This window comes from Ambystoma mexicanum, chromosome 5q, assembly GCF_040938575.1.
Source record: "Ambystoma mexicanum isolate Mex_15411 chromosome 5q, UKY_AmexF1_1, whole genome shotgun sequence".
NCBI classification, from domain to species: domain Eukaryota; kingdom Metazoa; phylum Chordata; class Amphibia; order Caudata; family Ambystomatidae; genus Ambystoma; species Ambystoma mexicanum.
Genome location: NC_090933.1, coordinates 129,557,888 through 129,582,422, shown reverse-complemented (window position 1 = coordinate 129,582,422; position 24,535 = coordinate 129,557,888). Strand labels below are relative to the sequence as shown.

General features: G+C 48.6%; 1 protein-coding gene across 1 annotated transcript in view; it reads left to right on the top strand.

Moving 5' to 3' along the window:
* Positions 1-24,535, top strand: part of CTDP1 (CTD phosphatase subunit 1) — a 1,764,689-nt gene that overhangs the window by 118,863 nt on the left and 1,621,291 nt on the right. The window contains exon 2 of the mRNA XM_069620649.1: positions 9,200-9,283. Within this exon, the coding sequence (XP_069476750.1) occupies positions 9,200-9,283 (84 nt within the window). The remainder of the gene's footprint in view (positions 1-9,199; positions 9,284-24,535) is intronic.

The window sequence follows — 24,535 nt, the reverse complement described above, 5'->3', positions numbered from 1 at the left end:
AGTTGTTCATGACAGCAAGACATTGACCTCTTGTCCTGATACACAAGCATTCGATCTCCATAGCGTTTTTGTATTCTTGTGATTATATTCTTTGTTTCGTTGTGGAAAACCTATTTTATTAACCAGTGCAATTTACTGTACCTTATATAAAATTCAATAAATTGAGTGCCTGTATTCAATTGTGTTTAACCAGAAAGGTATAATGTCTGTGATTGATGCATTACAATCCTGGTTGAATAAACAATGCACCGCGTCGAGGTCCCTCAGATTGTTTTTTCCGCCCAGCTACTGGTCGCCTTTATGCGGAGCTCCTCGAGAGACATTGCCAAATAGTTTCTTCGACCTTTGGTCGTTTGTTATTAATATCAATAACGTAGATCCCTCCCTCGACGTAGAGCTGTTTCTCCGCCGAGCAAGATCTTCGACGGGAGGACGAGCGGAGGGGATCCTTCGGCGCTGCCGAACACATGGCCTGGCCTCGCCGGCCATACACAGTAGGTAGAGTGGGGTTTTGTGGTCTTTCTTTCTTCTCTTTAAGAATGCCTTTCTCTTTCCCCTCCCTCTTTCGAGTTCGTAGTCACACTTATTACCCTCAGCTATGGAGAGGACGCCATTTAGGTTTTGCCCGCTTTGCAAGGGTAAATATACCTGGAAGGATAAGCACAAACGGTGCAACTGTTGCTTACCCCTCGATCACCAGGAGGACGGCTGTGCGGCCTGTAAATTACTAAAGCCCAAAACTCTAAAAGACCGCAGGGTCAAAAGGTGGCCGGCCTACGCCATGTCTAGGCCTGACTCCTCGCCCGCTGCCGCCGAGTGTGACGAGGACAGTGACTACACGGCCCCCGTAACGGAGGCTGTAGACCTCTCAAAGGAGCGTTCACGCTCCCCGTCGTCCGTCCCCGGCCCCAACAAGCCCGGCTCACGCCCAGTTTATGGGTATGAACACCCCGGCGACAAGGACGCACACGGAAAAACACCAAAGCACATACCCCCGGCACGCATTAGTCGAAGACGAAGGCAGCCATAGCACCAACGGGGACGCCGGGCCCACCGGCGTCTTCCGGCGACCGTAAGGGTCGTCAGCCCTCCCCGCCACCGCTTCCGCGACAGGCGACTGGGCATTCTAAAAATAAGGGGGCTAACACCAAAACCTCCGGCGACGCTCATCGCAAGAGCGCTCACATTGCCAGCAAGGGCTCGACGGCGACCGATCCCTCGGAAGAGAGAATGATCGCCGAAAGCCTCGCACGCATAGCATCTAAGGACAGCCAGAGACGTACGGCGAGTGGGACGCCGAAAACCACGCACAAGGCCAAAGATACGCCGAAAGCGCCGGAAAACAGATCAGGCCAGTTCCCGACGCCGACAGAAGGCCCTAGCCAGCAAGAAGGCTACTCAGAATGCAAAGGCTCACTTTCTTCGACGTTATGGGACAGAACCAGACAATTGCAGGAGGAAGAAACTCCTTTTTCTTTCCCAGACCGTCCTGGCCGACCTCAGTGGACCTTTGAAAGGTTCCAGACCTGTATGGACAAACTAGACAGGTTCATGTCCATCCCAGAAGACAGGGCACCCAAGAGACCAAGGGAGGCACCCCTAGAGAGTCGAAGGGCTAAATACCAGAAGTTTTATAACCCCATACAGGAGGACATATACTCTTACAATCCCACTGAGGAAGACACCTTCTTCCAGGAGGAAGATGAATTCACCTATGTTGAAGACCGCCAAGAAGAGGAAGGTTTTCACGAGGAAACTAACCTATGTGAGGAGGGATTCCAGGAAGACGCAGGCGAAGGCGACTCTAATCCCTGGCAGTCACCGGCTAGGTCGACTGACACAGGCAGTAGCAGTATAGTCATCAGGTCTACTGAAACTACACCAGTCAGGAACCCTTCGCCTGTCGATGATCAACCCACCTTCAATGCACTGCTGAAGAAGGCAGCAGCACATTTCGAAATCGAAACTGGGGAGGTCACCTCAGACACCGATTTTGTGGAGAGGATTATCAAAGAAAAACCCCCCACTAGCCAAATTATACCCATCCTCGCCTCAGTTAAGAGACGTATTACACCTTCTCTTTCCACTCCTGCATTGGTGAGAGGGGTCAATCTGAGGATTGAGAAACTGTTCTCTCCCTCTCAATCAGACCCATTATATATTAAGGGTCACTTAATCCCAGACTCCCTGGTCGTGACCAATCCCAGGAAAAGGGCAGGAGTCCCACTATTTACCAGCGAGGCACCCCCAGATAAAGAGGGGAAGAAGCTGTATGCCCTAGCCAAGAGAATCACCACCTCTGCAGCATTCTCTACCAGAATCGCCAATAATAATACCCTATTGGCAAGCTATGCCGATGCTCAATGGGCTAAGCTCAAACAGGACATCGAAGAAGTTCCCAAACCCCTAAGGACTTGTTTACTGGCTACAGTTAACGAGGGCTCTCTGGTCAATCAAAGCATCGTCAAGAATACCCTCAATGCAGCACAGACGGCTGGCCGCACTTTGGTACAAGGAATTTTACTGAAGCGTCACGTCTGGCTTCGCAATTCCGGATTTAAGGCGGAAACACAAGCGTCCCTTATTAATAAACCCATAGAGGAGTCCAACCTCTTTGGGAGAGCAGTAGATGACGCGCTGGAGAACGCGAAGAAAGAATTTGATACAATAAAGACCTTAGACCAAATTTCAAAACCCCCTAACAGGCGGGGATTTGGTAATAAGCACTTTTTTCGTGGACAACGCCAGCAACAAAACCAACAGTATTCTGCCAGCAACTACCAGGGTAATAGCGGCCAGTACAATCAGAGGGGTCAACGCCGTGGCAAGGGAAGAGGCCGGGGTTCCACCCCCAGAGGCTCCCAAGCCAACACCACCACCAAGTGATGTGAAGATTCGCGTCCCCTCCCATGCAACGCCGGTCGGGGGCCGGTTAACATCCTTTCTTCCAGCATGGGAGGGAATAACATCAGACCTTACAGGAAGTGATCCCACTGCTATCACAGGGAGATTACATGACAACACTGGACATGAAAGATGCATACTTTCATATTTTAATGTTGCCAGCGCACAGAAAATACCTCAGGTTCATGATAGAGGGCAAACACTACCAGTTCAGAGTGCTACCCTTTGGCATAGCATCTGCACCAAGGGTATTCACGAAAGTACTGGCAGTAGCAGCAGCCCACCTGCGCAGGTTATCCATCCCAGTATACCCTTACCTCGACGACTGGCTCATAACAGGGGATTCTTACGAGACATGCTTCTCAAACACCCAAAAGACTGTAGACCTTTTGTTCCAACTGGGCTTCTCCATCAACGAGAAGAAGTCCAGCTTAGACCCCAGCCAAGTCAAACAATTCCTAGGGGCTCTAATTCAAACGAAGGACGGCCTCGTCTTCCCCTCCAACGAGAGGGTCCAAAACATGCTGTTTCAGATCCCGCAATATGTGGCAGGTCGAGAGGTGACGGTGCGCAAAGCGATGCGCTTGCTAGGAATTATGGCGTTGTGTATTTACTTGGTACCTCACGTGCGCCTGCGCATGCGCCCAATGCAAGAGTGGCTCAACAGCCAGTGGTGTCAGGCCAGCGGACAATGGGACGATCTAGTGGTGGTCTTGCAGGCCTTGGTTCTCTCGCTACGGTGGTTGACAAAGGAAAACCTGATAATAGGAAAACCCTTTGCCACACCCGCGGTGGAGGCCACTCTAACCACGGACGCATCCCTCACAGGATGGGGGGGCTCAACTATCCCATCAGACTGCGAGCGTAGCATCCAAGCACATAAACCTACTGGAGGTGTTCAAAGCACTAAAAGCCTTCCAGGAACACCTACAAGGGAAGACAGTGATGGTCCTAACAGACAGCACCACAGCCATGTACTACATCAACAGGCAGGGGGGCACCCACTCTCCAGGACTGTCCAAGCTGTCCCAGAATATATGGAAGTGGGCTCTCAAACACAACATGTTCCTACTGTCACATGTACCAGGGGAACTCAATCTGCTAGCAGACGAACTCAGCAGAGACTTCCCCCTGCCCGAAGCGTACGAATGGCGATTGCACGAAGACATCGTCTTAGACGTCTTCACACAATGGGGATTCCCGGAAATAGACCTGTTCGCAACTCTGGAGAACTCACAATGCCAAAGTTACGCCTCCAGGTACCCCCAGAACCAGCCAAGGGGAACGGTCTGTCGATTCAATGGTCAGGGAAATTTGTTTACGCCTTTCCCCCCCCGACTCCCCTTCTCAACAAAGTTGTGCACAAGATGCACCAGGAACAAGTTACCATGATACTACTGGCCCCGATGTGGGCCCGGCAGCCATGGTTCGCTCAGTTGATGGAGATGTCCCTATCTCCCCCAGTGAAACTTCCCTGCCCGTACAACATGCTGTCACAGGACAAGGGCAGGACACTGCATCCATGCCCTCAGACCATGAACTTAGCAGCCTGGCTCCTGAGATCATAGAATTTGGACATCTACAACTTCCGCAGAGATGTATGGACATCCTCAGGGAAGCCAGAAAACCTAATACTCGCCACTGCTATTCTAGCAAGTGGAGAAGATTTGTCATCTGGTGTAGAGGTAAGAGCATCAACCCGGTTGACTGCTCTCCCACACACATTGTTCTGTACTTGACCCATTTACTGGATTCCGGGCTAGTGTTCAATTCCATTAAAGTCCACCTGGCGGCACTTTCTGCATACACCACTTCCCAACTTAAAGTGTCGTGGTGGAAGACACCAGTTATCAAGGCCTTCATGGAGGGGGTAAAGAGAATACAGCCTGCGATAGCTAACCCAGCTCCCGGATGGGAATTAAATGTGGTACTTTCCAGACTCATGGGGCATTTGAACCCATGCACAAGGCAACTCTTAAAGACCTCACTCTTAAGACTGCTTTCCTAATAGCTCTCACCTCCATTAGGAGAGTAAGTGAACTACAGGCTCTTTCTGTTCTAGACCCCTTCGTAACAGTTCACAAGGATAAGGTGGTTCTACGCACACACCCAAGGTTTGCACCGAAATTTATCTCGAAATTCCATGTAAGCCAGTCAATAGAACTACCAATGTTCTTTCAAAACCCTTCCAACTTGGGAGAAAAAAGTCTGCATACACTGGATGTACGCAGAGCTGTCATGTTCTACATGGAAAGAACCAGGCCACTGAGAAAGACTAATCAGTTCTTTGTCTCGGTGGCAGCAGGAAGAGAAGGAGATGCAGTCTCAAAGTCCACTATATCTAGATGGATTGTTCAATGCATCACTCTGTTTCTCTCTTGTTAAGAGAGAACTACCCTTCAAGCCAAGAGCACATTCTACTCGAGGCACTGGGGCTTCCATAGCGTTCATTGCAAATGTTCCCCTTGAGTCCATCTGCAAAGCGGCTACCTGGAGTTCTGTGCACACCTTTACAAAACACTACTGTTTAGATGCACACTCTAGATCTGACTCCCAGGTGGGACAGGCAGTATTAAGACATCTTTTCTCTACTGTTCCTTCTCATAACCCACCGCCAACTCCGGGTACTGCTCGCTAGTCTATGCACAGCATGTGATTCTAAGCAGATTAACAAACATCAGAAGACAATGCATTACTTACCGTAAAAGCATTTCTGATGGTTGTATCTGCTTAGATTCACATGCGCCCACCCTTCCTCCCCGCTCGGATGGAAGGAACATAGACACCTTTCTACATCTCTCTCTCTTTTCTGTACTCACTCATGTATAGAAGGCTCCCTCAGGGCAGAAAAAATACAAACTGAGGGACCTCGACGCCTGAGGGATTGTGGGTACAGCGCACGTCACTATAGGGATAGTGTTGCAGACAAGCCTTGTCGACGTCCCCTTTTCGACTACGAAAAACAAAATGCAATACTCTGCAGTGACCACTGGATGTCGGACCTATGCACAGCATGTGAATCTAACCAGATACAACCATCAGAAATGCTTTTACGGTAAGTAATGCATTGTCATCTCTTTCAATAGTCACCCATGCTGGGGTTGAGTCAGAACCTGCATTGATCTATCCATGGAAACCACGCATTGTGTTTGCTGGCTGTGCGATCATTTTTTTTAATTGGAAAGCCGAATCTGCCCTCCTTCACTGGAACGGTCAGGATTGCCATTGAGATTTGCGGCCTTGATCCAGCAACCAAATAAACTCATTGAATATTTTCTGTATTTATTTTAATATATATGTAATATTTTTTTTGTTTAGTAAAGACCTTTTGATAGCACGAATGTAAGTTTGTTTTACCCATCTTCTATTTTCAGTAGCCATTACTTGCAATTTGACCATAAATATTTTTCACAAATAAGTGTGAAATGTTGTTGTTGGATCTGGATTCCTAGATATTACAATCAATCTTTTACCTAACAGTTTATTTTATTAAACCTGTCCTGTAAACTGGAACAATTCAGTTTTTGTGTATTCACTTTAGAATTGGAAAACTTGGCATATTTATAAAATGTTTCTGATAATTTATAATTGTTTTGGATCTGATATTAGATTATATATGTCATCCGAACATAAAAACACGAACGGATTAGTGATGCAAGACGATCTACATAACGATTAAAGAGGAGTGGTGACCGTGGACAACCTCGATGTGTTATAGTGTACATTTTAAATACTTCGGATTTTATCCCATTTACTAGCACTTACTCTTGCTTCACTATATAATGCTTTAAAAAGGCTGAGCAATGTGGGTTCAAAACAGTTGTTTCAAGACTAAATAAAGAAAATGCCTTTTCACTCGTGTCAAAAAACCTTTTCAGCATTAATCTCTTAAAGGCTCACTGCGATCAAATAGAGCGGGATCACATTTGCCAACTCTTATAGTGTCATGAATATGCCTACATTTGACAAATCCTGTTTGGTTTCTGTGCACCAAACGTGGTATCAGCTAGTCTCCTATATTTTTAATATCTTTATGAAGACATTGAAAACCGAGATATTGCCCTGTAATTTGCACAATCATTATGATCACTTTCAGGTTTAGGATAATTGGGTCCAGTCGCATAGTTCTGGTATATTCCTCCTCTCAACAATATTTTCGTAAACCTTCCACAGCAATGGCAATAGTCTTATTTAAATGTACAGTAACGCTCTGTGTATCCATACGGTTCTGGACTGTTCCCATTTTTCATTGATTCCATTGCCATTATTATTTCTTGTCCAGCGATCTCACCATCAAGGTTCTCCAATGTAGTGTAATTTAACATTTGCAGTCCTATCTTCCTCAGAAATGTAATTGTCTCTATGCTCTCATTCTCACCTTTGCATATGGCTTCATAATACTGCTTAAAAGCCTCGTTAATATCTTGATTCTTTACCAGTACGTCCTTATTGTCTTGTATAAGGGATAAAAGTTGCCTTCTCATTTCAATTATTTTGAAGTCTATTCGCTAACAAAGTGCCCGCTTTTTCAGAATGTTCCCAATATGACTTTTGTGTATAAACTATATGTTCTACTTTGAGCCAGTGATCCAGTTTCTGCCTAGCCCTTAAAATCCTTGTTTTATTTTTCATGTTCTGCTCTTTAATGCTTTTTACAACTCCTCTCCCTCTGCTTTTCTCGGATGTGATGCAAAACGCATGATGGTTCCCGCTCATAGCAGCCTTCATTGCATCCCAAACCCCACAAATGTCTTGTATGGAGTCCTTGCTATAAATATAAGCTACTTACTCCTCAATGTATTGTTTAAATTCTGTGTCTTGGAAAAGAAGTCTTAAGCTGCTATCTTCAATCTTTAGATTGTCTTCCATTTGAACAATCCAGTGTAACATTAATGTCTGCATGATCCAATACTATTTTGCCCGCCTCAACACCTACCACTGCTGGGATTAAGGGTTGATAATATCAAGTGATAATCTAGACGTGACAATGTGCCGTGAGGCGTTGAGTAGAAAGTATACTGTCTGGTTCTAGGGTTGTCAACTTCTGCTTTTTAACTATCTCAGTTAAGCACATTTTCATCTCACTGATTCGATGGTGCATTGCACATTACCTATGTACTGTTGCATTTTATTTCACCACACGAGTAGTGATACATGGAATAATGTTGGTGGATGTGTCTTTTGTATACTTTGATTCTGTGGGTAGCACTTGGGGCAGTTTATTCAAAATATGTTAGACCAGACACATCATTTTTTTTTTTTCTAAGTTTTAAAACCAAGGTTTACCAGGTGGTTGGAAGTATTCACTTGGACTTGCACCTGGCCAGAGTTCCTTCAATCTCGACTAAGTAGATGGCTAGGAATGCGTGCTTCATTCCCAACAGGTGCAAGTACTTTTTTCAGACTGCTCAGTCCAATATATGAATTTGGATACTTGGGCTTTAAGTCTTAGGATGTTGGGATTCTGTGCTCAACCCATTTCTCAGATGAATCTCGGAACTTGGATCGATTTCCAGAGTGCAGTGATTTTGGCTCAATTTCCTAATATGTATTTGGGGATTTTCCATTTGGGTAAATCTCAAGGCATTCTTTTCCATCTTCAGTCTCTGTGATATCTGGAAGTACATCCGAAATCCTTGCTCCTTGCTATTTGGTCTGTCTAGTTTCCTTGCTGCTAATCTCTCTGATTCTCCTTTCCCCTTGTGTTCACTCGGTTGCTGCTTTTCTCTCCTGCTCCTTGCGCATTCTCTTGCTGCAGCCGCTTAATCCACAGCTTTTTAGTGCCACCATTTGTGTAGGCACTTTTTGCCCAGCGCACCCATCGCTGCTTTGCCTCTGTACTATGGATTGTCTCCAACTCTTGCCTGCCACCTGGAAAGTATTCAGCCACCTCAAATGTTGGTGGTAGCTGCATGTTTCTGTAACCTTGCCACTGTTTACTGCTTCAAGCGTTCAATGTCAACAATAACGCAAACCATTACTGCGAGGTAGAAAACCTCGAATTTAAAACTATGAATTTAGACGAATAAATATAGATGGGGCTGGTGGGTTTAAATTCGAGGTTTTCTACCTTGCTGTAACAAATCTGTTTGCTCCCCAATCCACAGTGAATGTTGAATTGTTGTAAAGGTAGTGAAATGGTTACGCCAGCGATGTAAATTGTTATCTGAAAGTTCTTAAAGTATGCTTTATGAAATTGTGTACTGCTGCTTAATATCGTGCATAATCCGTGCCATGAAGTAGTGTCGAAGAGTCGCAACATGCATGCTTAAATATGTCGTTTATATTCCTGCAGGGGTGTTTTGGTGCGGCTGGAAGGATGCAGCCATCCAGTTGTCATGAAAGGCTTGTGTGCAGAATGTGGTCAAGATCTGACACAGTGAGTATCTTTTTCCTCTTCATTAGTTTGTTTTCCATAACAAGTGAAAGATGCATTTAACCTTGACGAGACAGAGAACAGACCAGAGGACCTTGGCATGATGGAATGCCTACCCCATGTTGCAACTACATTTCTGTAACCCTCTAGATTTGTATGCCTTTACTGATGCTAAATGGAAGAAATAAGCTTCTCGCATAGATCTTACTGTCTTGACTCTTCGAGTGTTGTTGGATATGCCAACTTCAGAAAGCAAAGCCTGCACTTGCCCCCCAACTATCTCCCGCAACAATATGCCACCCAACTTAGTGTGCATGATACCTAGATGGGATGCAAAATTTCTTGAGTCATCCTAGTCAACCCTATCTTTCTGAGGGACAAGTTGCCGGGGGCGGTCATTGAGCAAACGTTAGTTAAAATTGAGTGTAGGGTTCGGTTTCTGCAAGAAACTGACGCTAAATCTCCTTTGTTGTGGGCAGCACAGCAGTTTGCTGCATGCTATTTATGCATGCAGTTGATCTGACATGTTTGAATTGTCAGTCTGAGCATCCAGTCATGGTGAGGGAAAAGTCGGAGTTTATTTTCTTGTTGCCAGTAGTTTTCCGCTTGTTCAGAGCTGCTTGACATTAACATTGAACAATATTCATACTCTGACAATGAGAGATCAGTTTGCTTAGACATGTTTGGGACCATGCTGCTCTTGTTTTGCATCAGGCATGTCTGCATCATTATGAAAATTAAAAAGCATTGTTTTTACACCTATCCCTGAAAGAACCTCTAGCATGTTATCCAGTTTTGTTACTACACAGTTCATCCTGCTTTTCCAGATTACTGAAAGAAAATAAACAATTGCATGGCAAATAACCAAAAGTGTAGGCAGAAGCACTTTCTCCCTTTTCAAGATGCATGACCTTTTATGATGTCTTGGTCTTTAAGTCTCTCCATGAATAAGGATTGGTGTCTGCAAGCACCTGAGAAACAAGCCTGCAGGGGACGCATTCTTCACCAGGGCTGAGAATACTTGAATTTCAAACCGTGCAAAATATTTTCTTTTTGAATGATGAAAACATATTGATATTCTTTACTCCCCTAAAATACTTTTGTGTAACTATAATATTTAATATAAGACTATAGTTTCAGATTACAACTCCTATATTTAAGGGAAAGCAGTGCATCATTTCGAATGGATTGTGTCCTCCAACGTATTCCACATCTTTGACAAGTATTGTCCACGATGTGGAATACGTTGGAGGAACATCCAATTGAAAGAACATTAGCAGTTGGTAAGTAACTTGTTCTTCTGCTTCAATGAGTCTGTCATTTTCACAAGCGGAGGAAGCATTTGGGGCCAGTTGCTTGTAGGCTTTCTTGTTCTATTGACTTTTGGTCTATACAAGAATCACTGGCTGAATTAGTAAAGTTAATTTGCAAATGTTTGAACCAGCAAAATAAGGGGAAATCCCAACCGCTCTCACTTCCATTTCAGAGACCTTCTCCAGCCAAAGCTTTAGGGGGGAGGGGGGTGGGGGTGGGGGGGGGGGGTGGGGGGGGGTGTGTGTGTGTGTGTGTGTGTGTGTGTGTGTGTTCTGGAAAAAGTCGCCAAGTACCCTGCACCCCTAAAAGCCTTCACCCACATATTGTATGACGGGTCTCATATATTTTTTGTGTGCAAATTTGGTCAAATGTTGCCGCCCTGGTCGCCATTTCCAAGGCGACTATCCCTGGATACCCAATGGCTTGCTATTATATTTTTCACTTTTATTAAATATAACGATGTACATTTATGACAAAACATGCATTTTATTTCCTTAAAGAAGTTCGGGATATGTAATTCTGTAAAGGGTGTTCAGAAAAGTATGGTGTTTTTTTTTTTTCTTCCCACAAAATATTTGTTTGCCTATCAACCTTCCCACCCACAGTATTTATTTTTTATTTTGTTATTGTATATTGGTTAAACATGTTTCAACCTTGTAGATTATGAACACGAAACAAATGCACATAAGTAGTCAGTTATAAAATACACTATTTAAACATCTTTGGAAAATGTGATACTTTGAGGGGATTGGGCCTCCGACGTATTCCATATCTATGACAGGTAATCACCACAGCTGTGCTGCTTTGGAAAATGTCCTGCGCCAATGATGTCGATACGCTGTCCTCAAGGGCCTCCGTCGAGCCGACGTCACCGGATGTTATAAGTAGGACGCATGACGCCCGTAGCCTCAGTTCCGTTTTTTTCCGCAAACGTGAGATCTCGGCGTGCCTCGGTTCTTCTGAGTTACTGTTCTTTCGGTTCTTCGGTCCTGTTCGTTGTGAAGATTTCCATGATGTCTTCGTCGTCTTCCACCCCGCGGCCGGGTTTTAAGAAGTGTCGGGACTGCAGGTCCAAGATGTCATTGACGGGCTCGCACGACACCTGCCTCTGGTGCCTCGGTGAGGGCCACGACACGGATGATTGTGTAGACTGCCAGTCACTTACGTCGAAGGCCTTGCAGGAGCGTAAGAAGCTTTCTGTTGGTAAGGTGGCCAAGCCTCGGAAGTCGAGATCCGCTGGGCTTTCGACTGACGATTCGAGGGGCGACTCTCCGCATCGTCGTCGCTGGTCCTGGGGGGGGGGGGGGTCTCGGTCCCGAAGTAGGTCCCACCATTCCTCTACCTCTTCGAGGCACTCACGGAAGCGCCGTCATTGGTCGCCTTCCCCGTCCGAGGGCTCCGGCCGTCGGCGGGTTGCTTGTCCCAACAAGCATTCCACTCCTGCGGAATGGGATTCATTTCGGCAGGAGATGATGGCAATTTTTCAGTCGCAGGGCTCTGTTCCGTCCGCGCCATCGAAAGACGGCGGCTGTGACTGTGCTAGAGCTGCCACTCGCACGCCTTCAGGCTCGGGTGGTCGGCGCGATCATCAAGCACCTTCGAGGTCTCGATCGGACAAGGTGGATCGTTCTAGACATGCCCGCTCCAGGTCCCGGTCCTCGACACCCTCGAGACCGTCAGAGCCTGTGAGGTCTTCGAAGAAGACATCGACGCCTTCGGCGCCGAGGTCGGCAAGGGACTCTCTCGAGGCTCCGCCTCCGAGGAAGCCAACGACGCCCAGGCTGTCAAAGGACACGCTTGGGGCTCCGCCCTCGAGGACTGTGTCGAAGCCGTCGGCGCCACGCTCTACTCCAATTCCATCAACGCCTTTCGAGGCTGCTTTGTCGGAGGTACCCAATGGCACGGTGGAACCCCCTAGAAAGGCTCTGGCCAAGTATAAAAATGTCTTTGTCCCTTTTTCTGTGCCCCATTCCAGCCCATGGATTATATTTCTGAGGTGGAGGAAGGGTCTGAGGAAGGAGGTTTGGTTCCTGCTGAAGTGCCTGACGGGATTTTGTCTGGTCATAGCCAGCTTGAAGACCTGTGTCAGTCGTTGCACGACGTCAGTGGTTTGGACACCTTGCCGGAGGTGGAATTCGGTAGGCCTGAGCCTGGCACCCACGCCGAGTCCTCGTACCGGCGCCTTATGTCGAGGGTTACGGAATACTTGGGGTGGTCTGAGCCACCAGTGGATTTTCTGCAGGATGACCTGACGGATATCCTTGACCAAGGTCCACCAACTGACCCGGAACTGCCATTCCATATGGCTTTGCAGAGAAGGGTGGCAGCGGCTTGGACTGCTCTGGAGAGTCTCCTGGCAGTGAGCAAGTCTTTGCTGAAGAAATAACGTCCAGCCAGTAGCGACCCCAGCTACTTGATTATGCACCCCACTCCGGAGAGTTTGGTATTGCAGGCGGCTACGGCCCCGGCAAAACGGGCATCGTACCTTACCATCCCTCCTGATAGAGACGACAAACGTTTTGATGGCTGGGCGAAGAAAGTGTTTTCTTCAGTGGGTATGGCTTTACAGGCTGCCAACTCTGTGTGCCTTAGCATGTTTCACTCATACTCTGTGGAATTGTCTCTTTGGCAGCTGAACACATTCCCGAAGGGGAGGAACGGGATGGCTTTCTTGCTCTTGTTCAGGATGGCATGGATGTCATCTGTGAATCTGTTTGGTCGGGTCTGGACGTGGGAGATTGCGTTAGCCGGTCCATGGCGGCGAGCACCGTAATGCGCAGATTTGCGTGATTTCGGAAGTCGGGGTTTGCTCCCGATGTACAAGCCCGGCTCCTCAACATGCCCTTTGATGGTGAACTTCTTTTTGGCAGCAAGGCTGACGAGAGCCTTGAGAGGTTGCAGACCGCCAAAGCTGCAGCGAAGCCGTTGAGCGCTGCAGTTCGCCAACCTCCGCCTTTTTGTCCTACGGGACAACAATGGAGGGGAGGTTCCTTTCGATAGTACTCCTCTTTTGGTAGATCGAGGGGAGCTGCAAGTCAAAGGGGCAACCGTCGGAGTACCAGAGGTGGAAAACAAGGTACTTGAGGTGCCAAGGCCGCTCGGGCAGTTGCCTCTTTACCTTCAGGCAATGCCGCAGCAGCTTCAGCTCAGTTATGAGGCCATGTCCCATGGTTAGCCGGTTGGGGGAAGGCTGGCGCAGCATCTTGTAGAATGGCGTGCCATTACTTCAGATGTGTGGGTTCTGGAGGTCATAGCCCACGGCTACTGTCTTCCTTTCCAGCAGAGGCCTCACGACAATCCACCAGGGAATCTCTTTGAAGAGTCCGGATCTGCTCCTTGCGCAGGGAATTCAATCCTTGCTGGAGAACCGCGCTATAGAACTGGTGCCTGTAGTGGAGAGGAACAAGGGATGGTATTCCCCTTATTTTTTGATCTCGAAGAAAGACGGAGGATTGAGACCCATCATGGACTTGCGTGCTTTGAACAAGCTCCTCAAGAAGGATAAGCTCAAGATGGTTACTCTCTCTCAAGTCCTCCAGGCCCTTCAATTTCAGGACTGGTTGGTGTCTCTCGACCTCAAGGACGCTTACTTTCATGTGCCGATCCATCCCAAGAAGTACCTGAGGTTCGCAGTTGGCGACGCGCACTTTCAGTTACGGTCCTGCCGTTTGGATTGACCTCCGCCCCGAGGCTTTTCACCAAGCTCATGGTGGTGGTGGCAGCGTATATCAGGAAAGGGGGGTGGGGGGATTCAAGTCTACCCCTACCTGGCCGATTGTTTGATCAGGACAAACTCTCCCTAGCAAGTCCTACATCATCTGTCAGTCACCTGCCACTCCCTTCACAAGCTGGGCTTCTCCTTTAACTTAAAGAAGTCCCACTTGATGCCAACACAGCGGCTCCTGTACATCGGAGCAGTGCTCGACACATCCCTGGGTCAGTGTTTCCCTCCCCAGGTGAGGGCTCATCACATTTTGCAGATGGTGCACAAGTTTCAACATGCCCAGAGTCTCCCAGCGTTCCAATTCTTGAGGTTGCTCGGCCTCATGGCATCCTGCATTCTTCTGGTGCCAGAGGCCAGGTTGAGGATGAGATCTCTGCAATGGGCTCTCAAGATGCAGTGGTCAGTCCTCCAACAGGATGTCGGACTCCGTTCAGGTGCCTCCCTCGGTCGCCCAGGACCTTCTGTGGTGGGCCGTCAAAGGCAATCCGATGAGGGGGCTCCATTTTGGCTACCCTGGCCGGAGGTGACGATTGTGACGGACGGATCCCTCACGGGATGGGGAGCTCATGCCAATGAGTTGACAGTCAGCGGTCGTTGGTCTCCGTCTGAGTCCAGACTCCATATCAATCTGTTGGAGCTGAGGGCCGTCAGGCTTGCCCCGAAGGCTTTTATGACGAGTGTGCGAGGGAAGAATGTCCTGATTCTGACGGACAACAGTGGCCATGCACTACCTAAACAAAAAGGTGGGGGGGGGGGGGGCAGGGTCACTTCATCTTTGCAGGGAGGCAATGCAGCTTTGGTTCTGGGCCATCCAGCAGGAAATTCCGATCTCGGCAGTTCATCTGGCCGGAGGTGAAAACGAGACGGCGGACGCTCTGAGCAGGCAGAGCGCAATCTCTCACGAGTGGATCTCTTTGCCTCCAGTGTCAACCGGAAGTGCGAAAGGTTCTGCTCGCAGGAATTTCCTCCAAGAGAGCCTTAGGGGATGCGTTCATGGTGTGAGTGGGCTTTCCCACTGCTGTATGCGTTTCCTCCAGTCCCCGTCATCGCGCTAGTGCTGCGGAGGTTACGGAGGTTCGGTTCTCGGATGATCCTCATTGCTCCGGCATGGGTCCGGGGAACGTGGTACCCGGATCTTCTCGACTTGTCCATCTGCCCTCATGTCGTCTTCACTACCGAGATGATCTGCTCTCACGGCAGGGGAGGGGGTCAGGTTCTCCATCCAGAGGTCCGATCCCTCAACCTTCACGATTGGCTTCTGAAAGGTTGAGATATAAGGATAGGGACCTCCCTGAAGACGTGATGGAGGTGTTGCTTTTGGCCAGACGGCCTGCAACAAAGTCCCTGTACCGTTGCAGTTGGAGAAAGTTCTGCAGCTGGTGCAGGGTTAAGAATGTGGATCCTTTTTCATGTGACATTCCTGTGGTTCTGTCTTTTTTGCTTTCTTTAGCCCACAAGGGCCTGCAAGTGGGGTACCATTAAAGGTTACCTGGCGGCGCTGTCAATATTTAAGCGCTCGTCTGAGTGTTATTTCAAAATTCCTTTAATTTCTCAGTTTCTGAAAGGGCTCACTAATGTGTTTCCACCGTCACCTTTCCAGGTGCCCGGTTGGGATTTGAGCCTTGTTCTAAAGTTCCTAATGGGTGCTCCATTTGAGCCTTTACATTCCTGTCCTTTGAGATTGTTAACCCTTAAAACTGTATTTTCAGTTGCGGTTACTTCCGCTCGCAGAGTGAGTGAGTTGCAGGCACTTTCTGTTAAGCCACCCTTCACGGTGTTTCATAAGGACAGGGTTGTCCTTCGAGTCTGTCCTTCGTTTCTTCCGAAAGTTGTATCAGAATTTAATTTAAGCCAGAAGGTCATTCTTCTGGCATTTTATCCTCCTCTGCAGCCTGGTAAGGAAGAGGAGAGGCTCCATAAGTTAGATCCTAGGGGAGCTTTAAGTTTCTACATTTCACGCATGTCCCGGGTCAGAGTGGACGATCAGCTCTTTATTGGTTACGCTGGAAGGCGTTTGGGACAAGCTGTTATTAAGCAGACTGTGTCTAGATGGATTATCTTGGCAATTTCTGAATGTTACCGCTTGGCGGGTAAGGACCCTCCGGTAGGCTTATGGGCCCATTCTACTAGGGGGTATGGCTGCCTCTACTGCCCTGCAGAGGGGTGTTCCTATTAGTAAAATCTGTGAAGCAGGCACTTGGGCTTCGGCCCATACATTTGTAAGACACTATTCCCTAGATTCTATTCATGGGCAGGATCTGGCCTTTGGCAAGGTGGTCCTTTACTCTGCAATTTGATTGGGCGTTATAAATTTCTATATTGTAAATTCTTTTCCCTCCCCCATACGTTGGTACTGCCTTGGGAGTCTGTCATTGATATGGAATACGTCGGAGGACCCAATCCCCTCGAAGAACAAGTTACTCTTACCTTTTAACGTTCTTTCGATGGGACTGTCCGACGACATATTCCATATCGCTCCGTCCCGCCCTGCCCCGCTACAGAAATTCTTATGCGATTGCAGCTTAAGTTTCTGCAAGGCTTTCTGTGGTCATACTGGCAGAAGATTGGTGCCACACGTTCTGGGGAAAAAACTACAACTGAGGCTACGGGTGTCGTGTGTCCTACTTGTAACATCCGGTGACGTCGGCTCGATGGAGGCCTTGGAGGACAGCGTCTCGACGTGCAGGACGCAGACACCGAAACTTTTCCGAAGCAGCACAGCTGTGGTGATTACCTGACATAGATATGGAATACGTCGTCGGACCATCCCATCGAAAGAACGTTACCGGGTAAGAGAGTAACTTGTCCTTCTAACAAAGTTGGAGCACTAATTAGTCACATATTAATAAACAACATATAGGTTCCTGAGACTCAATCAAGTAAACGTCCAGCACTACTACGATCTTAAAGCAATGCTTCCAAGCTCCCTCAGGAAAAAAGAAAGTAAAATTAATTACTCCTCTAGCACTTGATGACCCCAATGACAGCGAGTGCCAACGAGGCGGTGGAACCCTTGAGGCATCTCTGCCATAACCTTTCACTCTCAACAAAACTCACTGTATACATATCTTTAATATACATAGTGTGTGTTGACAACAGTTTAGGACAATACATAAGTAGATGCTTTAAACTTTAAAATTCATTCAGATCTTCACAAAATCGGCAATAGCATACCGGATGGTCAATTATTGTATTTTCACAATCTTTCTAGCTGGAAATAAATTCCAACAAAATCACATGAATTCCAAACGTGCCTTTTGGATTGGGAAGCATTTCATGCAAGGTGGAAGGGCCCCAAGTTGCTTGTGTTTGTACTTTAAATGGCTTAGTGACTCAATGCCATGGTATGACTCCATTGTACAAATCTAGTCGTTTTGATAGTATTGTTTTAACTTAGCCTTGCATCATCTAGTGTCGACTGCAAATGAGACCACACCTTACCACAATTTGCACTAAAAGAGTTCAGCATAGTTTCCTGGCCATTACTCAGAACTATTGTCAAGTCACTGTATAACTAATCACCCAGGGGATACAGTATTTTATAGTACAGTTGTAAGTACTTCCACCGTGCTTGAACTGTTAAGGAATTCAACCCAAGCTCGAATCTAATTTCATCCACAGGGACTGTGTTTGGAATGTCCAAGACTTTTCTCCATATACGGCATTCTTTCTTATGCCAATTATTAAAGCCTTATCCAAAACGTTTTTTTTCCTTTACCTCTGCATCGGGCGCCAATTTACTTTTCTTGACCCCTTTGATTAACAGCCTCAGCACTTGTTTTTTTACTCTGCCACAATGGGATCAAAGGCATGGGTATATTTACGAGACTTTCTCGACTGCATGGTAAGCTGCTTATTCTTCCCAAAAATCTTTGACTACCATCTATAAAAGATTAATAATTGGTCAGATTAAAGTTATTCGCCTTCCACTTACGTGTTATCTTTTAACACTGATGCCGTTTGCCTGTTGCCCCCATGCTCCAAGTGACTCGATTTTCGCCTCAATTAAGCACCAAATTTACAGGACCAGTCGTGTTGCACCTAGGTAGTTGTAGATCAAAAGCAGCTGTCCACATACAGTGGTTGCACCATACAGTTTGTACAACTTTCATAAGAGTACAATGAATGATCTACAAAAATATATTCCAATATAGAACTTTTCCCTCTTTGCCAAGTTGACTTACCGGGAATATCACACACAATTGTCCCATTGAACTTTTGTAGTCCCAACACATTGTGGACCATTTTATACCATATATGTTTATTCTTAGAATTAAAGACCACTTCGGGCAGTCGTTCAATATTTGTGATGCTAGTATCCCCATTAACACAGCTGGAATTCAAATCCCCCGCTAAGAAAACTAAGCCATTCTCAGTTGAGCAAAACCAATCCAAAATGGTTTCTAAAGACGTACTTCATATACAGACACCTATGTGCCAATGAATATTCACAAACGCAATCTTTCTCAACTCCCTGTGTAAACAAATACAAACTCCGTAACCAAGCCCCCTGCTGGAAATTTACTCTTTAATATTGTTTAAAGCAGGACAACATTTAACAAGAATTAAGCCATCTTGTGGTCGACTGCCAGAGCCTTTAAGAGCTAGTTGAAAGTAGATCTTGTATCAATTGAGGGCAATCAGGTCACCAGCCAGTTTACTTGTAACGGGATAACCTTGTACCCTTTAATGTTAGACTGAAGTTGGGATTCATAAAAAGTGCATGTGTCCACGAGAATTCCAGAATGAAATATGAAGTTAACACTATCCCTAAAGTCCAAGTTTCCCTTGTAGACCCTAGAGCTGCTGTGCAGTGCCTCTGCTAACCAACACCAATCATCCTTTTAATTTGATTTGACATTATGAACGTGTATCATTTGTACTTCCCTAGAATCCTTGCTACCCTCAGGAACAGAAATCTCAATATAATTTAACATATTTGTAGTTAGTTTTTTATAAACCTTTTTTATTGAGTTTTCAAACAAAGTAGGTACAGAAAAACGTCAAGAGCAACCCCCGTCACTCTGCCTCCAGTGTGCCCTGCCACCACACCCACTCATCCATTCATCTCCTGCCATTTCCCCCAGATTTGCTTGTATTTGTGGGGGCAACCTATGTCTCTGTACACCCGCTGCACAATCTCACAGCAATGGTCCATTCCCTTCGACCAGGTGGGAATCCCTGGGGTTGTCCCACTTCCACAATTCGCATCAATGTCTCTTGGCCACCATCAATGCAGTCATTATCAGGCATAACTCCTTGCTAGTGAAGTCAGTTCTCCAGCATGGGGTCTGGCATGGATTCACATGCTCATGAATATTCCCCGTCGTCAGGCTGGGAATCCTCGGTAAAGAAAAAATCAGTATCAGTATCAGTTTCGTTTCTGATCTGTCTTTCTTAGTAGTAACCAATCACTGATCTCTGGGTCATACTGTCCCCAGCCAATGACTGCCCTCTCCATAAGCCCCGCCTCTGGCAGCCATCCACAGATTTTTACCGCACGCTCAAGTGTTGGGAGTCCTCGTGTTTAGCTCTCGAGTTTTTTTACTGCGTTTTCACGTTTTTTCAGGAGATTTTCTCATTTTTTCGGTTTAATCGAGCCTCAAGCTCCACCGTTTCTACTTCCGATAACGGGGACCTGTTTCGGAATTCTTCTACGCCCCTCAAGGGTGAAGTTTTCGAGTTTATACTTCTTGGAGGATCCCGGAAGATCTGCGGCCTACCTCAACGGACATGGCCCAGGACAAGGGAAGCTCGACGCTCGGATCGCACGTGGAGAAACTGTGCGTTCTGCAAGAACCTTTCGGAACGGACCAAACAAGATCGTCGTTCCCGCCTCGCCGCCTGGCTAGAGAAGGGCACAGCAGGTGAGAAGGTGAAGTCTGAGCGGGCTTCTAAGTCCTGTGAGGGCGCCCCGGCGACGGGGGCCCAACAGAAGGCCAAGCACCGCGAGTCTGCGGGCACTGGAAGCGCCAAAAGGTCGTGCTCTTCAGTTGCCAAGCAGGGCGCTGCTTCCCCGGCACGTTCGACCACGAGCCAGCGCTCTGGTTCGGGGGAAGAGGAAGTCCGAGAACCCGGGTAGGCTGCTGGAGCGGACCCGGTCGATCTCGAAGGGGGAGCTAGGCACTGAACCCCCCTTCCGATCCCCCCCCCCCCTTTCGCCAGGACGTCCAGATCAGGGTGTTGGACATGCCGTTTGACGGCAACAACCTTTTTGGTAAGGCGGTGGATGAGTCCCTACAGGCCATCAAGACTGACTCGTGGACGGCCCGGGCCCTCTGGGTGCTTCAACAGCGACGCTCCTTTCGGAGCGCCAGAGGCAGGCAGGGTGCCTCCATAGGATCCAGCGGTGGCTCTTCCACTTACCGCAAGGCGGCTGTAACGCTCACCTGATTCCCACGGAGGCGCTGGTCCCGGCTGAACTGTTAGTCTCCAATTGAGAAGCGTAGAGCTCGGATGACTCTCTGGACTGGGCTTCCTCTTATTGACCGTCTGGCTTGCAGGGTAAGGTTTCTGCAGGCGGAAGAAAAAAGGGTTAATGACCGTTTGGCTGGACTTCCTCCTCACTAATCGCCAACTCTCCGAAAGTCCAATGTCCTGGTGAGCTCTCACCTTAGGCGTATAAATGCTGGGCTCTCCATCCTGCGACTTATGCAGGGGTGCGTGGGTTCCAGTTACGTCACTGGAGGTCCTCAAAGTCTTTTGTGGCCTTAGAAGTGGCACAGGTGCTGAGATGCCAAAAGGTGATGCCGCCGTTACTGCACGGGCGGATGCCAGTAGGTATAAAGAGTTTATAGACTTGAAGAGATGGGCACCTTTAATGAAGTCTTTGCATTGTCTTTTTCAGGTGCCTGGATGCTGAGGGCGTGGTCACTGAGAGCATGACACGTGCGGTTGTACGTAGGTATGGGAATTTCAATGACACCTCAATAATGTCCCTTGTTTTCTGTTTTCAGGTCTTGAGATGTTGCGGGCGTTGTTCGTCCGTTGCCGTTGCACGCGCGAAGTACGTTAGTATAATGATCTGTGACCTTATTATAGCACCTCTAACAATGTTCTTTTCTTATTTGCAGGTGTCGGGACCTTGCGGGCGTTTTCCCATTTGCGGATGCACGTGGGGAAACAAGTAAGTGTTAGGCTTTCTTGCAATCTTTAATGGCACTTAAATAATGTCTTTTCTTGTTTTCAGGTGCCGGGCTGCTGCGGTTAAAGAGATCGTAATACGCGCACAAAAGCAGGTAAGAAAAGTAAATGCGGCCGCCTTCACCCGATTCCTACTTAACAATGTTCTTTGTCTTTACAGGTGCAGTTAGGCTGCTGAAGAGAAGGCCGCGAAGAATCCGTGAAAGCACAGATGGATCAGGTAAGCGAGCGCGGCTGAGAACCTGTTGCAACTTGCTAACCTTATGTTTCTTTTGCTTGCAGGTTCTGCCGGTGTCTGGATTCCTGCATGGTAAGTATAGTTCTCGTGTCTTTCTTCCACAGGTTGCTGAGCTGAAGCTGGAGATGTCATTGGAATGCTGGAGCTGACCCGGTGAGCGTCCTGCTGCAGATGCAGAATAACGCGAAGCACATTTTCCCAATCGGGTGTGGTTTAAATAGTTTTGGAGTGATTGGGCGTCTTCTTCCTCAGCCTCGCCCAGGTAAAAGAGTTCCTGTGTTCCAGAGCTAAGGAGTGGCACCAGCCCCACCCAGGTAAGAAAGTAGTCCCAGTTCAGGGAATAGTTCCTCCCAGCAGAAGGCTGGGGACTTCATCCTGCCAGCATTTGCAAAGGTGAGTATGCAGCATGGTCTGCTACAGGTAGGTCCACCCAAGCACCGTTGCAAGAATTATGAGCCCGGCGCCCCTGGCGCCGGGACTGAGGTTCCTTATGAGCCTGGCGCCATAGGCGCCAGGACATGGTCCAAAGAGCCCCAATAGGGGTTTGCTGGAGCCGGGGACGAGGGTCGTGAGCCTGCTTCCGGGGATGCTGGGCTTGACTTGGCTTCTCGGAAGCAGTGCTCATGACAGCGGCCCGCTCCTCTTCCCAGGAAGCCTACAGAGGTTGCGGCAAGCAAGGGGGTTCCCGTCGCCAAGGAAGCCAAGGCGGCAAGGCCGCCTCCAAGCAAGACTGACCCGGTCGGGTTGTCTGGCCCCCACCGAAGCACCCCGGTGGGAGGCTGGCTGACGAAGTTCGTCGGCGTGTGGGAGTCCATCTCCACCGACCGTTGGGTGTTGGGACACCCTGGACAACGGGCACTCGCTGGAATTTCAAAACAAGTGCCCTCGCATTCCACCCGTGGCCAGGAAGGAGAATCTCGTCCCTCAACTACTGTTGGAGGTAAAGGCGATGCTCAAGAAACTTGCCATCGAGCTCATCCCCAGAGGGCTCCAGGGCTCCGGAGTGTACTCGAGGTACTTTCTCATCAAGAAGACAGGCGGTTGGCGCCCCATCCTGGACCTGCGTCGCTTAAACAAGTACATCAAGGCGCAGAAATTCAGGATGGTAACTCTCCAGCACGTGCTGGGACAGCTGGAGGAAGGCAACTTCCTATCGTCCTTGGACCTGGAGGATGCTTACTTCCACATCCCTATTCTAAAAAGGCACAGGATGTTCCTCAGGTTCGTGGTTCAGGGACGCCACTACCAATTCAGGGCCCTACCGTTCGGATTAATGTCGGCACCCAGGCTTTTCACCAAGTGCCTGGCACCAGTGGAGGCGCGGCTGTGTCTGCAGTGGATCCACATTTACCCCTACCTGGACGACTGGCTAATCCGGGCAAGGACAAGGGAACTCGCCGTCGAACACACGGCGAGGACCACCAGGTTACTCACGGAGCTGGGGTTCGCCATCAACTACCCCAAATCCCACCTGGTTCCATCGCAGATAGCACTGTTTCTGGGAGCGAAGCACGATACAGTGGGGCAATTGGCCTTTCCTTCAGAGGAGAGGACCAAGACCACCCTGGGCAAGGTGCGGCGTCTGCTAGCCACGGACGTGGCCAGGGTGAGGTCCATCAAGTCCCTCCTCGGGATGATGTCCTCATGCATCTATCTTGTACCCCTTTGCAGACTTCGGATGCGTCCACTACAGGAGTTCCTCAACGCCCGCTGGTTTCAGGCAACAGGCTGTTTCGAGGACAGGATCCCTCTCGACGAGGAGTTCCGTCGGGCGATCTTATGGTGGGGCATCCGTGCTCGCCTTACGTCAGGCACAGAATTTCATATCCTAGCGTTTCAGGAGACGGTGACGACAGACGCCTCTCTGGAGGGTAGGGGGGCCCACACCGGAGACCTCCACACAAGAGGCCTTTGACTCCCGGTGTAGAGGTCTCTCCACATGAACATTCAGGAGCTCCGAGCAGTGTTCTGGGCTCTGAAGTCGTTCCTTCCGTCCCTCAGGGGCAAAGTGGTGAGGATCTTCACCGACAACACCAACGCGATGTTCGATATACGGAAGCAAGGAGGCACCAGATCCCCAGCCCTATCCAAGGAGGCCCAGGATCTGTGGCACTGGGCCATCGCCCAGGGGATGTTTCTGGTTCCCTTCCACCTGGCAGGAATAAAAAACACCATCGCGGACTCACTCAGCAGGGAGCTGCGCTCGTGCCACGAGTGGAAACTGCGCCAGGACCAAGTGGATCGACTCTTCCAACGATGGGGAAAACTCCAGATCGACCTGTTCGCGACGGCGACAAACTCCAAGTGCCAGAGGTTCGCCAGCAGGTTCCCACAGCCGAGGAGTATGGGCGATGCTTTCTCGTTCCCTTGGGACGGCCTGTTTCTATACGCGTTCCCTCCGTTGCCGTTGCTGCTCCGCCTCATCAACCAGCTCAAGAAGTCCAGGTGCAGGATGATCCTCGTCGCACCGGCGTGGCCGAGGCAGATCTGGTTCCCGGACTTGTCAACGTCCCCACCAGTCAAGCTGCCGGCGGACGCGGATCTTCTCTCCAGGGAAGGAGGCGCCATTCTCCATCACGACCCAGAGTCACTGAACTTGCAGGCCTTGCTCCTGCAGCACTAGAGTTTGGAGGGTACGATATCCCGGCTGATTGCAGAGAGGTTCTTGCAAAAGCCAGGGCGTCCTCGACTCTCAAGTCTTACGGTCATAAGTGGAAGAGGTTCTCTGTCTGGTGCCGTGCACAGAAGATTAACCCTCTGCGGATTACGGCCCCTCAAGTGCTGCTGTACCTACTGTCGCTGGCCAAAGCTGGACTGGCTCATGCCTCCATAAAAA